The sequence below is a fragment of the Curcuma longa genome, chromosome 6 (genome assembly GCF_044706935.1).
Source record: "Curcuma longa cultivar G26 ecotype Majalengka, Jawa Barat chromosome 6, ITB_CL_G26_1.1, whole genome shotgun sequence".
Lineage (NCBI taxonomy): Eukaryota > Viridiplantae > Streptophyta > Magnoliopsida > Zingiberales > Zingiberaceae > Curcuma > Curcuma longa.
Window position 1 is genome coordinate 7917116 of NC_133866.1, and position 17649 is coordinate 7934764.

The 17649-nt window shown below is 37.3% G+C and overlaps 1 protein-coding gene across 1 annotated transcript; it reads left to right on the forward strand.

Moving 5' to 3' along the window:
* The first annotated feature begins 6563 nt into the window (after nucleotides 1-6563).
* Nucleotides 6564-9057, forward strand: LOC141830899 (monoterpene synthase 7, chloroplastic-like). The gene is made up of 7 exons (XM_074718346.1): nucleotides 6564-6816; nucleotides 6902-7175; nucleotides 7297-7684; nucleotides 7789-8007; nucleotides 8101-8239; nucleotides 8330-8575; nucleotides 8700-9057. The coding sequence occupies exons 1-7, from the start codon at nucleotides 6706-6708 to the stop codon at nucleotides 8991-8993; spliced, it is 1671 nt and encodes a 556-aa protein (XP_074574447.1). The 5' UTR covers nucleotides 6564-6705; the 3' UTR covers nucleotides 8994-9057.
* Nucleotides 9058-17649: the final 8592 nt, after the last annotated feature.

Genomic DNA, 17649 nt, shown 5'->3' on the forward strand with positions numbered 1-17649 from the left:
ATACAGGGCGCTTATATATATATATATATTGTTGATATAAATGGATGATTAAAGCTCGGAGCTATGAAAACATTAAAGAGTATTTGTAAATGGATAATTAAAGAGACAATATGAATGCATATAGAAATCGTAATGTATCAATCATGACAGATGCATAATCAAACAATATTTGAAATCTCAATAGTTTCTAGAATTATGATAATTCATAAAATTCGGATGTAGATATATAAAATAATATTTATAATTTAGTAATAATTAAGATGAGGTTATGAAGCATATAACATGATGCGAAAATTAATTTATGAGTAAAGTAGAATAGTAAATTAGGAATATATCTTTAAAATAATATTTATATTTTCTATAAAAAAAATTAAATATGTAATGATGGCAAATAGTTCTATAGCTAATTGTAAAATTTTTAAATGTAATTTTTTTAAAAAAAGAAATTTTTAATTTTTTCCAAAAGGTGGGATCACAACAAGAACCTTGCTTTTGAACTTAAGCCACAGCTAGGGTGACCGATTCAAAACTAAATCAATCGAATCAACCGAACTAAATAAATTAAAAATTGATTAAATTAAATTTTTTAATAAACCAAAGTAATATAAAGTTAATTAATTCAATTGATTATTGAATTAATCTATTGTCCGATTTAATTAGATATCTCAATCGACTACTTACAAATAGTAGTTGACTGATGAAGTTTCAATCTAATCGATTTATGAATTTTAAAACTGAAATCAAATGAAAAGAATTAATATTTTATTAAAAAATTAAAAAATTAAATTAATTAAATTAAAATTTTAAATTCGATCGATTTAAACAAACTTCTGTTCACCCTTCACAAGCTCCGTTCTGCCATCTTCCACTTGTGCCGTAGGAAGGCGACGTATAAAACCCAAATGGAAATTGCATTAATCGGTCGTAAAAACAAAAAATTCTGAGATATTTCAAAACTCCACTCCGCGGGAAACAATCTATAATTATTTTTGTCCATAATATTATTTTAAATTTAAATTCAAGTCTAATTAAAATGCAGAACACATAATAATATCGGCTTACCTCCCGTCCTTAATTATGTGGATGCACACATAACATAACGTCCGCATAATCACTCTTTCAAGTGGAATTAAAAGTTAAATATTTTTTTAAAAATAAAATAAAATCACGAACGCCCCCATATATATATTGATATATATACCACTAGGTATTTTTAATCAAATTTATTTTCTAAATTCAATACACTTTTATATATCTAACTATTATAATATATGCATGCTTAAATAAATTCATTCAATAATTGTCTCCATGCTTAAATAAATAAACTCATATAAAAGTTTTAATCAAAATTATTATATAAACTATGAATTTTAAAAATAAAAATATCAAATATATATTAATAATAGTAGTAAAGAGGTATAAATTTCGTTATATTTTAAAAACTATCATAAGAATTAGAGATTAAAAATATTTTTTTAAATGATAAATTTATTTTTTTAAAAAATAGTTAATTAATTTTTTTTAATTATATGGTTATTTTCTATTTGAAATTTAAATCTGAATATATAGATATATTTAAAAGATAATTGGAGTGCATCTGTCAGTAATTTATTTCAAAATGATCTTGTAATAATTTTGATTAAAATGGATATATAATTTATTTGCTTTAAATTTAAATTGATATAAAAATACACTTTAAAAGTTTATTTGAGTGTAAATATAATTTTAAAATAACTAATGGACTACCAAAAGCACCGTGTTGTGAAAATTAATTACTCGATTATTATTTTTTGTTTAAAAATATAAAAATGTAGTTTTAAGAGTTTAATTGGAAGTTTGTCGTGATAAATTTATTATAAAATTATCATATTACATATTATTTTATTCTCAAATTTTAAGTCTTTCTACATAGATTCACGGTAGATTATTGGAGTTATTCATATTTTAAAAATAATCAAACAATTAAAAAATAATTTTAGTAACTTTAATCAAAACTATCATATGATTAATTTTTACTCAAAATTTAAATCTAAAATCAATTGGAGTCAATTGTAATTTTAAATTGGACATATATATGATTTAAAATTGAGAAAGAATATTTGTCAAAACTTTACACAAATATAGCAATTTGGACTAAAATTATTATATAGATAATAATTTTAGTTAAAACTATTAACTTAATTGTTAAAACTACTAAATATTTGGTCAAAATTATAGATTTAAAAGTTACAATCAGAGGAGAATATTATTTCAACTCCATCAAAATTCAATCATTTTCTATTTTAATAAATCTATTTTATCATAATCAATTTAATTATGCCACTAACTTATTAAAATTGGCAGCTATTGAAGAAGGATGGATGCTCTTTTGTAATTGTAATTAATGTTTAAAAAAAAATAATCGAAAAGACTGATTCTCTCCGTACTACTTTTATTGGGTGGTACCGAAAGTGCTTATGAAATTGTTGAATATATACATATATATAGCTAGCTCTAGCTTTTGTTTGGCCGTAGGAAGAAAAAGGAAAAGAGAGAGACTCTCCCTATTCAAATTATTATACTAAGAAAATAGAGAAAGTAATGAAAATGTCTATTTTAAGTTTGTTTTTTTTCATCCACTCTCTTTTCATCAGCATCATTATCATCACATCCTTTCAAGTTATACCAAATTTCTATGCAAGATAATCTCATACCTACCAAGTTAATTGATGACTAACAAATTAGAAAATATTTCATCTCTTCAGTAAAAGGTGAAATCTAGTACCCTCAGCGATCTCACACGATCGATCCTGTGATTCTTGATATGAAGAGGTAAATCGAAAAGTTACAGTTGACCATGACAAAGGAGGGCATTGTCTCGACTCGTCGAGATTCGACCTTTGCCCATTTCAGCATGATAAAAATGATAAAGTGTGGAAAGGAATATAGTGCGTTTGGTTCAAAATTATTGTTGATAATCTTGGTTATCTATCTAAGATTATATTATTTAACCTTGTTTTGATTTGGATAATGAGCAATTCCCAAGTAATGATGCATGCCCGTATTGGGAATCCTATGCGACAAAATACAATTTTCGTAGCGGAAAATAGGATCCCTCGAGCGATCCATGCGAAAAATCCGTACAAGTTAAATCTATAAATCCAAATCCTATCTAATAGAATTCACCTTTGATGCGTGCCCTTCGCTTATCCCGCTCGTCCAAGGTGTGTCGGATCTCTTGCACGTTCAAGTGTATGTGCCTCTATGCGTATCCACACTAACACTCTTTCACCTTTTGGAGAAGACTTAGGTTGTGCTAGCAATCTCTATGGGAGTGGTCGGCCAAGCAAGAAGAGGAAGGCAAGAAGAAGAAAATAACAACTTGTGAATTTGTGGAAGAAGCATTCTTTTATACTCATGCCAGTAAATATAGAAGGTTTTTTAGGCTTTGGTATTCTTTCATCAATGCATGATTAATCGTATTAATCATGCATGATAACTCCCATCCAACTTGGTTTAATTTGAGTCTAACTAAAATTCGACTTAGTGCATGATAACTTTAGCATGCATTCTTTCCTTGCATAATTAATCCACATTAACCATACATGATAAATCAAAATCCAACTTAGTTTTAATTTGAATTTAACTCAAATTCAACCAAGCTTAAGTTTAACTCAACTCTAGGCCATCCAATAAGTGGGTTCCCTTTGGTTGAAAACTAAAATAAACTCATCTTCCAATAAGAGTGTTATTTGTGTGTGACCCAATAAGTTCTTGTAACGTTGACAATGTCTCTAAACCCATCTTAGAAATATAAGTAATGAGTGGCATCTAGTAATACATCATTACTATCCAAGTGATAAGAATATCGATGTTCCGGTTGAGAAGTGTGTCTGGACACGTCGCCGGACCTTCCTCGCCGTAGGAGCGGAACAGGAGGGTGGAGCTAAGGGCGATGGTGGTGCTTCAATATCGTCGGGACCTGCGCACACAAAGAACGTGAGCAGAAAGGTCAGGGAGGTGCCCTGGCGCGACCACTCCGACGCTCAAGTCAAGCACGGCGGGAGGAAGAAGATGAACAGTAGGGCAAGAGCTTGAGCGTAAAGAAGTCAAGGAGCAGAGAGCTTCCCTGCTACGGAGGGAGTGGTTGTCTTAAGGAGAGATAAGCGTGTATATTTGTCACGTCATCATTTACAAGATGTCCCATCATGATTAATGAGATGCCAGGAACAATCAAGCACAATAATCATGAGTCTCATCTCTGGTAGGTAGCTCGTCGTGTCATTGCCCACGTGGGAGTCAGAGAGGGCGGCGATAATAAATGAAGGTGTGAGCTTGTCAGAAGTCATGATGGGATATGCCAGAGCACTGTAGGGCGATCCGGCGATTCGACTTAACGAGAGGCTCGAAGGGCAAGGGTGGTGGCCAGCTGACGATCCGACCACTTAGTAACTCGATCGACGGTACAACCGAATGGAGACATAGCCGATTGAAGATATGGCCGAATGGAGACATGACCGAATGGGGACATGGTCGAATGGAGATATCGGCCGAATGGAGACATGGCCGAATGGGGACATGGCCGAATGGAGACATGGCCGAATGGGGACATGGCCGAATGGAGACATGGCCGAATGGAGACATGACCGAATGGGGACATGGCCGAATGGAGATACATGGCCGAATGGAGACATGGCCGAATGGAGACATGGCCGAATGGAGACATGACCGAATGGAGTACATGGCCGAATGGGGATATGGCCGAATGGGGACATGGCCGAATGGAGACATGGCCGAATGGAGACATGGCCGAATGGAGACATGGCCGAATGGGGACATGGCCGAATGGAGACATGGCCGAATGGGGACATGGCCGAATGGAGACATGGCCGAATGGAGACATGGCAAACGGAGACATGGCCGAATGGGTGCTGAGCCAAGAAGTCAGCTCAAAGTTGGGGGTCAGTTTGAAGGACCCAGACTTGGCCTGAAAACCCGGCCGGAGGACTCTAATTCGGCCTGAGGAGTCTGATTCGGCTTGAAGAGCCTGATTCGGCATGAGGAGCCTGATTCGGCCGGAGGACTCTACCCGAGTGAGGACTTCGGATTCGGGTGGTGTGTCTCGGTTCGGTTATAATACCCATAATATAAGTCTCCCCGCTAGTCTAGTCGAAGGAAGCGTGAGTCTGACTGACTGGACTATGTTAAACGATTTAATCGTCTCGTTTGTCGTATTGATGCTGAGATGAGGTGACCGAGATGACCCAAAGACTTGTATGAGTGGCTGGAAGACTTGGATTAGTGGCAGAGTGATCGAGCTGACAGATCGACGGAGTGGTCGAATGACCACATTGTTGGGCTACTGAGTAGCAGAGTGGGCAAGCTGCGGACAGACAGGACTGTTGAGCTGTGCCGAGCTGACAGAGCTACTGAATGACTGAACTATGTCGAGTTGTGCCGAGTTGACAGAGCTACTGAATGACTGAGGCAGCAAGGGCCGCAGAGAGGCTGAATGCTCGGAAGATTAAGCTGACCCACAGAGTTGAGAGTGGTTAAACCCTGAAAATGACACTTATTAAAGAAATTCACTGGTTTGGGACTAGAGATAATCTTGGGGACGCCATGGTCAGAGATCAGGGAATATATAGCTCGATCCACGACTATGTCCGAGTCGGGAGAGTAGTGTCGATGGCGCAGGTCCGAGACCTGAATTAGCTCGATCCGCGACTATGTCTGAGTCGGGAGAGTATTGTCGATGGCGCAGGTCCGAGACCAGAGTTAGCTCGATCCGCGACTATGTCCGAGTCGGGAGAGTATTGTCGATGGCGCAGGTCCGAGACCTGAGTTAGCTCGATCCGCGACTATGTCCGAGTCGGGAGAGTATTGTCGATGGCGCAGGTCCGAGACCTGAGTTCACCGTCCGGCCACCACTAACCGCCAAACCGGGCTCAATCGATGCACCACTCGCTGGCGCGCCGACCGGCACTGGATTCTGGCTGGATAGTGGCCAGAATCCGACCAAATTCGACTGGATTCTGCCCACTATCCGATCGAAATATGGTGTCGGATGGTGCGCCGGCGAATGGGCCATCGATCGGGCCCGGGGCGGTGGTCTCTGGTGGCCGGACGGCGGTGGCAGTGGTTGGGGGTCGGGGGTGTCGCGCATGGGCACGGATGGGAGCGGCGCACAGCATAGCATTTTTCCTATATATATATATATATTAATTCACTATACAACTAGTGACTTTTTAAAAAAATAATAATAACGTGACATCTTAAAAATGAGGACAATGAAATTATAAAAAAATAATGATGATGAAAGAATACCAAAGTGAATCACCAATGTGATTTGAAATTATATATTATGGATTTGGAGTTCGTGAATCACCAAAGTGATATTCTATGAAATTTATAATTCCAAAATTGATTGTATATGAAACAATATGAATGACATATTTTGAGTTAATTAAAATTTATTATTATAAAGCATATATATATATACAGACGCTGCGCGACTCTCGTCCGCGACGCGTCCGCGACATCTGACGTGGAACGATTTTCCCGCGTCGCCCGCTCCCTCCGTGGCGACGAAATAAAATCCCGCCTCGTCGCCGCTGGAAGACGTCGCCGCCTCCTTCGCCTTCGTCGCCGCGGGAAGACAGAGTTTTTGAGTCCGATCCGTCGCCGCCGCCCGATCTGTGTTTTGATTGCAAAAGAAGAGCGGAAATGGCTACTCGTCAAGCAATGTCTATTTGCGATCCCTTGCGGCGGTCGGGGAATTATCACCCAAACATATGGAAGGACGAGAGTGTGCAATTCCTCACGAGCACCTCCACGGTATGTGAGCGTAGTCGTAGTCGCAGTCGGTCGATCGTCGAAATTTTTATGTACTGTAACCTTTGTTTTGTTTTGATTTCAGCAGGTTCAACGAGAAGAGAAACGTGAGAGAATAAACGTACTCAAGGAGCAAACCAGGAATCTGATACTCGAGAAACAGCAAGTAGCAGAGCAGCTTCAACTGATCGACCATCTGCAACAGCTCGGCGTGGCTTACCACTTCAAAGACGAGATCGCAGGCGTTTTAAGTCGTCTTCATGCGTCTTTAGACTACGTGAGCTCGCAGCTGAAGGACGATCTCCATGCCACATCGCTGCTCTTCAGGCTCCTCAGAGCAAGTGGCTTCTCTGTTTCACAAGGTAATTAATTATATTAATCAATGATATATCACTAATTAATATATCAATCGCTTAATTAATTCACAGTTTTGATCGATCATGTCTGTTGCTTGCTGTCTGCAAAATTATATATATTACTTAGACTTGTTCGAGACATTTAGAGACGAGAAGGGAAACTTCGAAGCTCGGTGTGAGAACCCGATCAGAGGGCTTCTGAGTCTGTACGAAGCTTCCTACTGGGAGAAGGAAGGAGAGAGTGTGCTGAAGGAAGCCATGGATTTTGCGACTGAGCAGCTGAAAGGATTCATGGAGGACGGATCTGTTCCTGAGTCTGGCGGTCTCAGAGAACAAGTGGCCCATGCGCTGCAGCTTCCACTGAATTGGCGGTTGGAGAGAGTGCAGCACAGGTGGTTCATTGAAGCATGCAGTGGCGACGACACCATCGTCAACCCTCTCCTGCTGGAGTTTGCTAAGCACGACTTCAATCTGGTTCAGGACATGTACAAGAGCGAACTCAGAGAGCTCTCCAGGTAAATTTATTAATTAACTAACTAATCAAACTAATTTCATTATCTTACTTTCCAAGTTTTTATAATAACATTAATTTTAAAGCTTAATTACTTTTTACATGCAGATGGTGGTCAGAGCTCGAGCTTTCAGAGAAGCTGCCATTTTTCAGAGACAGATTAATTGAGAACTATCTGTGGGCAGTTGGTATCACTTATGAACCAGATAGCTGGAGATGCAGAATGATCGAAACAAAGGCAATCTGTTTTATTACATTGATCGATGATATTTACGATGTCTATGGAACCTTGGATGAACTCCAGCTCCTCACTGATGCCTTCGACAGGTGACAGTAGCGCATTCACAATCATCAAGTCATGTTTATATATCTCAACTATATATATATATATAATCTAAGCTTGAGCGTGTTTTGTTTCAGATGGGACTTAACTGCCATGGACAAGCTTCCAGAGTACATGAAATTAGCTTTCTTTGCACTCTACAACCTGGTGCATGAAGAAGGCTACCGGGTTATGAAGGAGAAGGGCTTGAACATTGTGCCTGACTTAAAGAGAGCAGTAAATTAATTATAAACGACACTATTTCAATTTTCTTCTTCTTTCATCTTCTTTTTTTTATTGAATGAGTTATTGGTATTAAATTTTCAGTGGGGAGATCTATGGAAAGCTGACTTTGAGGAAGCAAAATGGTTCCACCACGGCCAAACCCCCAAGTTCAACGAGTACTTGGAGAATGCATGGGTAACAATATCTGCTCCAACCATTCTGCTTAATGCTTACTGCGTGAGCAAAGACTTAACTGAAGAGGCCTTGAAAAGTTTCCCCAGCTACTATCAGATCACACGCTCCTCCAGCACACTTACTCGTCTTTACGATGATATGGCCACTTCCACGGTATACATATATATATATATACATACGGTACTAATGTACATTAATTGTATGTATCTAGTCAAAGTAATTAATTAATCAAACTCATTGGAATATCAAACAACATTAATTTACTTACTTTCTGCAGGATGAGATAGAAAGAGGCGATGTGGCGAAATGTATTCAATGCTACATGCACGAGAAAGGTGTCTCAGAGGAAGTGGCACGTAGGGAGATAAAAGAATTGATCATGAAATATTGGAGAGAACTGAATGGATCTCTTACTTGGGATTCTCCATTAGAGGAGTACTTCAAGAATGTAATAGTCAACACCAATCGGGCGGCACAGTTCTTTTATCAGGATGGGGATGGATATGGCAAGGCGGATGGAGAAACAAAGTCTCAAATTATTTCGTTGTTTTTTGAACCTATCCAAATCTAGAAGGAATATGCACACACGCATGTTCTACTCCTGTTGTTGTAGACGGGCCGGGAGTATGGATCCCGTCTTAATATAATTATCCAAATAAATAAATAAATGGAAACTTTTCTATTATATTGTTTACTAGCTCTTTATTGAGATAAATATATATAAAATAATGTATTTGTTCTTGTTTGTAATCGTTTCCTGATAAATATAATCATCGGGTACCTGATGACATCTTTAAATAAAATAACGATTATTTTGAAGACAGAAGATTAGAGAAGAGTTGTGGAGAAAACAAGTATATATAAGAAATTGAGAAAAATGAAGAGAAAGCTGCGACAATATCGTCTCTATGATTTTGTCAAAAAAAAAGAAATTTTTATTTAATGTAAGATATGTGAATTTTATTATTATAATTAATATTTTTAAAATTTTTAGATGATCAATTTTGAATTAAATTAAACCAATTTAGTTTGGTGCATAATGGAATGGATTTTGATAAAATTAAAGGGATGAGAAGATGAAGACGAATGGAACAAAATTAATTTGGATTAAATTAGAATTTGTTTAATTAGTGAACCAAATGAATTAAGATTAAATCTGATTTATTACAGTAACCTCTAAGTTTAAAGAAGGATTAACCCCAAACCAAAAACTCGTTTGAATGTTACTGTGATTCCTCGTTATAACAGGGAGTCACTGTTCGGCCGCTCGCTCCTCCTCCGCGCAATCGCAACGCTGACGCTGCGTCCGACGCCGAGATCTTCGGGGAGGAAGAGCTATAAGGTGGTGGCGGCTGAAACCCTAACCCCTTGTCCCATCCTTCCTCCGCCGCCTCCTCTCGTCCTCCTCACACGAAGACCGTCGCCTTCGTCGCCCGCGGCACGGAGAAGAGGCCCTACCGCCGCCACTGATCGCCATTGCCCTGCCGCCGCGATCCCTTCCTCTGCCGCGATACAGAGCCGCCGCCGCCCTCGCCGGAAATTGAAGAACCCTACCCTAGCTCGAGTGATTGCTCCCTCCCTCACACCCTTGTTCTGCTACGGCCGAGAAGAAAAGCCTTCATCTTCTGTTCCGTCTTTCTCCGATCAGCTTAGTCGAGGGCAGTGACATCCGCCCGTCAAAGCCGCTGACGACAAGAACCTATCAACAACTTATTGGCAAGCAACCGACTAAAAGTCCTCCCCAATCACCCGTATTCTTCGGCTCTACTTTAACTGGCCGGTGTTAGTGGATAGTGCCTCGCTAACCGAGAGGAGCAGAAACTTGGCCGAGCAAAGAATTGAAACCTTGGACATACAGAATTAAGGTTTGTAAGGTTAGTTGTACTCTCTTATCCCTTTACTTGATGGAATTAAAGATACTAGAAAAATAAACATTCTCTCACCCGATCCAGAAAATAAGTAAAAATAAATATTCCTTAATTTTGGAGGTCCCGATTTCTCTTTCTGTACGCTTCCTTAAGCATGGACCGAACTCTCTCTCTCTGGCCTCAGTCGGTTTCTTCAAGCGCATACCGAGCTCTTGGTACAATCTTTACATATCACCCACCCCACAACCCGATCTCATACCTTGGTCTCAGCACCACATGTCGACCTCATGACTTGGTCTCAGCATCATATGCCGACCTCATGACTCGGTTCTAGCCAGATTCTTGTATTCAAGATTCCCTTCCAACACGCGACATTTATTGAAGACTTGGTCGTTCCGCCTAATCCGGATAAAATAGAACTGATTCCTCCATAAAAGCAAGAATAATATAGATAAACAGACAAAATCGCTCCAAAAGCAGAACGAGTATGATAGAATACTTCTCAAGTGGTTACGAATATCTTGGAGATCAACTGCTATAAAAAGGTAACCTATGCCTTTGGGTACAGGGACGCGCACATCTACCCTAATTTCCCCAAGCCTTTAACTCCTTCCTCACGTCGAACCCTAACTTGAGCGTCGGAGTGACTTGCCAGACCCCACCCCCGATGTCATTCTAACCCTCTTTTTGAGCACTTTTCAGGTTCTCTCATCTCTCCTAGCGATTCTCTTCAAGGAGCGTGCACGTCAGCAATTCTGAACCGACGTTTGAACCATCCATAGCAAATTGGTCGGAACAATCTACAACACTCAACATTTCTTGAAATTTGAGATATGTCTCATTATTCACATTTTTCATAAACACTTTGTTCTTGTACCCCCTCCAATGGTGATGTATAAGTAGTAAATATTTATTCATCTGTTGGAGAACAACTAGAACTTGCAAAACTCAGATTATGAAAGAAATTATGACCTCCTGCATCAATTGTCATCCTCTAATGTGGATTTAATTGATTGTAATAATTCTGATCACCACTACCTGAGACTTGTATGTTTTACCTATAATTCTTGTCAGATAGAAATGGTTTACCATGACATGCCCAATTATAATAATTTGGGGTAAAATCAAATCTATAAAGATGCTCGCAAACTTTGTCAGACTATAAAAATTTATCATTATGACATTTTTTGTAAGGACATCTTATCTCCATCCATAAACTCAACATTAGTAGGAGCAAAATTCAAAAATTATTCCAACCCAACAATAAACTCATCATTTAAATTTCTACGTTTAGGTTTGTTCTTTTTATACATCCAACTCCTTTCTTTCTACATTTTTTTATTTTTAATTTAGTAATTTATTAAACAAAACTATTATATATAAAGGTTACTACTACCACATTAACAACCATAAGTCAATCATGCTAAATTTTTATAACAATAATCAAAATTATACCTAAAATAGGTGAACAAAACCAAGTGTATCTGAAGACTTGAAGCGCACCTCAAAATGGGGCATGCACAAATAAAATTATAAAGTTAGATTATCTAACAAAGATAATTAATAGAATTATATTGAAAACAATAAGCGGGGGTTGGCTCGCGGCCTAAATGGCAATCGAGCAGCAACCTAATCGGTGCTCGATGATCGAACAGCGGTCTAATTGACGCTCAACGACCAGGCAGCGGCTTGAGTTATGGCCAGCAGCCGGGCATCTACCCGAGCCAGGTCGGCGATCGAGCATCGATCGGAGTCGCGACCGACGGTCGGCTAGCGGGCTAAGCCACGGTTTGCAGCTGGCCAAGGGCCTAAACCGCGGTCGGCGATCGGCCAGCGGGCCGCCTGGAGCAGAAGAAAGGGAAAAGAGAAGGAAAATTAGGGATTTTACCATTTTGTACTATCGCCTAGCTCGTCGTCGCAGTCGTCGGAGGGATCAAAGAGGAGAAAACCCGAGATCTAGGTCGCGGGGTGGCTGAGGAGAGGAGAGAGTCGTGGAGAGAAAGGGAAAATCGCGAAGGAGAAAGGGATCGGGATTGGGGGATAAGTTAGGATTTTTGACGACGAATCTTTATTTGTCGCCAAATTCATCGCCAAAATGGTGACGAATCATTGGTGTGTCGCCAAATTTTGACGACGAATACTCGATTCGTGTCAATGAACAACAATTTTTGCGACAAAAGTTAGTTTTGTAATGATTTTCACGATAAAAATTATTACGTCGCAACTTCTGCAATTAAATTATTTTCGTCGCAAATTTCATTGTAAATTGACGATGAAATTGTATTTCGTTGCAAATTGTGTCGTCAATTTGCGATAAAAAATATTCGCCGCAAATTTTCATTGCTAATACTTTATATTTTTATAGTGTTTTAACTATTATATTTTAATCATTATCCATAAATTTATTGTCCACAAATCTATCACTAATAAATCCTCTTCAAAATGAGTCATTAGAGTCAATTCACAAAGTGTAAATAAGTTTTCATGTGCTTGTGCTAGCACAACATTACGTAGATGATTAGGTGTTCTAGTAAAAAAGTCAAAATAAAAAAATTTTAAAATAAAAGAAAGTAAAATAATAAAAAAAATGTTATAGATTTTTAAAACTAGTATATAATTTATAAAATTTAAAAATTATCTAAAAATATATAATTTTTTACAAAAATATCACAATATATATTTTTTAAAATAATAGACATTAAAAAGATATAAATTTTATAAATTTAAGAAGAAATTAATTTTTTAGAAAATTGAATAATATATCAATTTAACAATTTTGGTAAAAATTGATCATTTAGAAATTTTAATATACCTACTAATTTTGGATAAAATTACTACATAATTAGTCAAAATTATTATAAAGTTAATTTTGAGACAAGTATTGCACCTCTGGTAGGTTTCAAAGAAAACTCATGCCCCCACAGGTTGGCGGAGTTTATATCTACTTGAGTGTTTGTCATAATGAGTCTTGAAATCAATTCACAGCAAGTGCAAAATACCTCGCTGACTACTTGACCTACCCATGCAAAAGGCCAGCTACGTTAGGGCAAATGCCTCACGTGATTTACTAGAATGTGTGGGACCACCCTAAAGGGGCCGCTAAGTTGACAGTTTCACCTTTTGCCACAAAAGATAACTCGTGTTTTGACATTTTTCAAATTGATTTTCAATCTCTTTCTCATCACCATGTAACTAAAATTATTTCCAATTTGGACCTTTTATACACACCTGTTCGAGTTTAACTTTATATTGTACTTCTTAGTCATCTCAAGGTCTCCTCTATGTCTCAGATGAGGTTGGTTACTCAAGCCAATTTTACTAGAATGTCATCTATGTCTACTTTAATATTTCAACCAATCTGGCGGCTAAAGATCTTATTCATAAATTTGTGATTAGTTTCCCCTATGTTTTTCAACCTAAAGGGTCAGACAATATAACAAAAGTTGCCCTAATCAATCTTAAAAAGAGTTCTAGTTGTTGGCCCCAAGTAGGTGTGTTAAATCACTAAAGGAGAGGGATGAATAACCTACGTATATGCAATTAAAAATCTTTTTTTCTCTTATTACAATCTCAGCAATAACTCATAAATATTAGTAGTGATAATAACATAAAAGCATTAAAAAAAAAGCATATCAGAAATATATTATTTAATGTGGTTCACAATTTCCTAAAATCACTACGTCCATAGCCTATAATCCTTTAAGAGAATCATTCTTAAAATTCATTACTTTTCTACTTTTTAATAAAATATTAAAAGTGGAGAACGCTCTTACACGATTAGCATTGTAGGAATTATGGTAACATAAATAAGGCTCATGAATATAATAAATAATGGTTTTGTTTTTGTAAATAGTTACTTCTGTTCAAATTTCTAAACTCTAATCAAACACCTCCTCTATGAAGAGCTTCACTAGCACGAAATTTTCTAACATTGTGTATATCAGTCGACTAGTGAAACATTATTAGTCAACTGATATGATTTTTCTCTCACTTGTGATAGGTTCATGGGACTATTCCTTCATTCAAAATTCACTAGTCGATTAGTACAATTATTTCATGTAGAATTCTGTTATGAATCCATCCAAGGTCATCAATCGACTGGCCATTAATCTCTAATTGAATGCCTTGACTAAATTATGCACTTAAGACCATTTTATTCGATTCCTCAAATATTCCCGCATCAATCAATTGATTACGAATCTTTAGTTGACTATACTTGCAATCATTAGCATCATTTGAAACAACTTGTAGTAGGTTTTTGATGCAGGATGATTTGAAGATTTTATTATTATTTTTTATAATTTTTAGAGTTAGAGTTTTTTTATATTAGAATAGTTTTGAAATTTTTTATATTTTTATTTTAGAAATTTTAAGTTCATTTAGGATTTTTAGTCTATTAAAAAATTTTAGTAGGATTTTTAAGATTTCGAGTCTGTTAAGAATTTTTTTTTTATTAGAAATTTTTTTAGGGTTTGGGTTTATATAAACATCTTATGAGTTGATGTTTAGGGGACGAGAAGTTTTGGTTGATTAAATAAATTTTTTTTTGCAAAAATCTAGAAGTGGTGTCGTCATGGCTTTCTACTCATTTTTTCAAATTTCTCGAACTTGTTCTCTCCCCAATTCTCCTCCAATCTTCCGCCTCCAAAATAATTACTATTCTGTCCGACGTCAGTTGATATCAGAGCGCATCAAATCCAATGGAAGGTCATTGTGGTTGTGGCGGTCATCACAATAATCAAGCTCCGATGGAGGAAGCCCAATGCTGTGATCGTACCTTCAAGATGTGACGATTAAGGATTTGTGGAGGTAGGTCGTAGAACTAACTCAACGTTTGGTGACGCGGGATTTTGAAGATCGAAGGAGCTATGACTGTGATTTCGCATCCACCTTCGACAACCCTTACCACCACCATGATAGGGGCTTGAGTGTCAAAATCGAGAGGAACAATATGTAGACTTCGATTTTTGAATTGATCTACTTGAGTTTTCAAAAACATTATAAGTAGAAGGATTCGTTGATTGGCTCAATGAAATAGAAAGAAATTTTATTAGAAGGAGGTGCCCGATCGGATGAAAGTAAAGTTGGTTGTTATCCCACTCAAGGGTCGAGCATCCACATGGTGGGAACAACTACGATGCTCACAAGAGAAATAAGCCAAGATCAAGATCATCGACTGGGAGAAGATGAAGAAAAAGATGAGAGTTTACTTCCTTCTTTTGGCTACACTCAAACTCTGTTTCAACGACTTCACATGTTGAAATTATTGGAATCGTCCCAGTGCAATGCATATATTTACACGTTTCGCAAATGTGCGCAGTGGAAATATACAAATAATTAAGACTAATTATTAAACAACACACACATGCATAAGCAGGAAATAACATGTACAAGGCATGACAAGAAATTAAAATTTTTAGAATAGTAAATTATTCTAAACGTGTACCTCACAGATGATGACGTTGAGTCGTGTTGACATCAATTAAGCGGTCCTCATCGGAGTTTCACCTCTACTGGTGATCCACGCCAAGCTCTCGTCTAGATGACTTCGGAAGCCACAAGTCGCGTCATCGTCTTCGATACTAGCCAATGATCGATGACGATCGAATCGAGAAAAATCTTATTCCGAAAACCACATAACAACATTTGTCGTGGTCGTTCCGGAGCTTTCGAACTATCATCGGAAATCATATTTTCGATGCAATTTCGGTGGTCAATCGTTGACCGTCGATTTAGGACAAATTGATCGAAACTATTCCGATGATGATGAATTATTCTCCGATAGTTTCATAAGCTTCCGGCAACGACTTCACAAATCGTTAGCCTTTTGGACAACGAATTTAGGTAATGTCAAAAGACCGAGAAAACTTCACAAGTTCTCGCCATATATGACAATATCTGAAATATCTTCAAAAGATCCTGTCGTTCGGAGAGGAAAGCGAATAGGACACGATTCGGGATGGAGAAAGCTCTTTTCTGCGTGTGAACCGAAGATCAACTAGTCGAATTTCCCTTTCTCAAGGTCAACCTTAATCCCTTGTTCCTAACACTCTGTTTGGGAGGAGGTGAGGGAAAGGGAGAGAAGGGTAAGGAAGGGGAAAAAGAATATTAGCCCTTGTTTGGGATGGAGTGAGTTAAGGAGGGCAAGCTTTCCCCTTGTATGTCTATGAATCGACATAATTCCTTACACCCCGAATCGGAGTGTAAGGAAGGGGAAGAAAAATATAAAAATCATTTATTTCAATTTTACCCTTATATTAAAATATTAATTATTAAAACAATTTATCTATTAGGTTTTGCATCATCGCTCCTCTCCATCCCAACGCAGCCGTCACACAGAAGCTCCGTCTCATCGCCGTCCCAACGCAGTCGTCACACAGAAGCTCCGTCTCATCGCTTCAGGTCTTTTTCTTCCTCAAGCTTTCATCTGCAATTTTTTTTCTTTTTGTCTGGTTTACTTACTGATTATTGCAGTATGCGTGAATTACTGAGATAGAGATAAGCATGCATGACCACTGTAGGAGCATCACGTAAAGTAGGAGTTGTCATTTTTTTATCTTCCTTAAGCCTTTTTTTTTTATTATGTGTGCAGGTTGAGACGTAAACCACCTTTTTTTAGTCTTCCTCAAGCCTTTTTTTTTGTTTTAGATATGTATGACCACTGTAGGAGCATCATGTAAAGTAGCTCTTTTGTGATTAAATCTTGTAATTGTTCATGGAGCATCATGACTGTATAACAACTAAATTTACTATTTCCAAATTTCCTCTAGATTAGATTTATAAAAAAAAGTTCTCTTTTAGATATGGAGTTGTCATTTTGCTCTAAAATATTACTGTGTGATTCCAAACCTACAGTGGTCATCCAACACAGCGATTACCATGCGAACGTAAATGCTCGACAATTGTTATGATCATACTCAACATACATTGCTTGATGCTTCTGCAATGACTTGATTTTAGATTATGGAATTAGGTCTCCATTAGTTTTATCTTTCTAAAAATAAATGGGTATGAACTATCTTACAAAATTTAGATCTAACAAAAAATTTTCTTAGATTTTTTTTACTTTCTATTTAACAGTATGAATATCTTGTATGATATTAATTTTTTTTTTTACTTATTTGATTATAGATGGGTGATCAAAACGATAAACATAATGATTTCATTAAGTTGCATCGTATGCATCAACTCGCATCGACACAAGTTGTTTGTTTGGTTGTGGCTTGGTATGCGCGAAATAGGGACAAACAAAGTAATCAAATTCCTCGTCTTGTACTATTAGAAGGGGAACATGTATGAAATGAATTAATGACAAAATTGCTAACTAATGATCAATGTCATAGTATAATTAGAATGAGT

Bases quoted from the DNA above. Each gene is read 5' to 3' on its own strand.
- LOC141830899 (XM_074718346.1), top strand. From the start codon at position 6,706: ATGGCTACTCGTCAAGCAATGTCTATTTGCGATCCCTTGCGGCGGTCG. The intron at 7,685-7,788 runs GTAAATTTATTA...TTTTACATGCAG, and splicing joins GAACTCAGAGAGCTCTCCAG to ATGGTGGTCAGAGCTCGAGC. The intron at 8,240-8,329 runs GTAAATTAATTA...TTAAATTTTCAG, and splicing joins TGCCTGACTTAAAGAGAGCA to TGGGGAGATCTATGGAAAGC.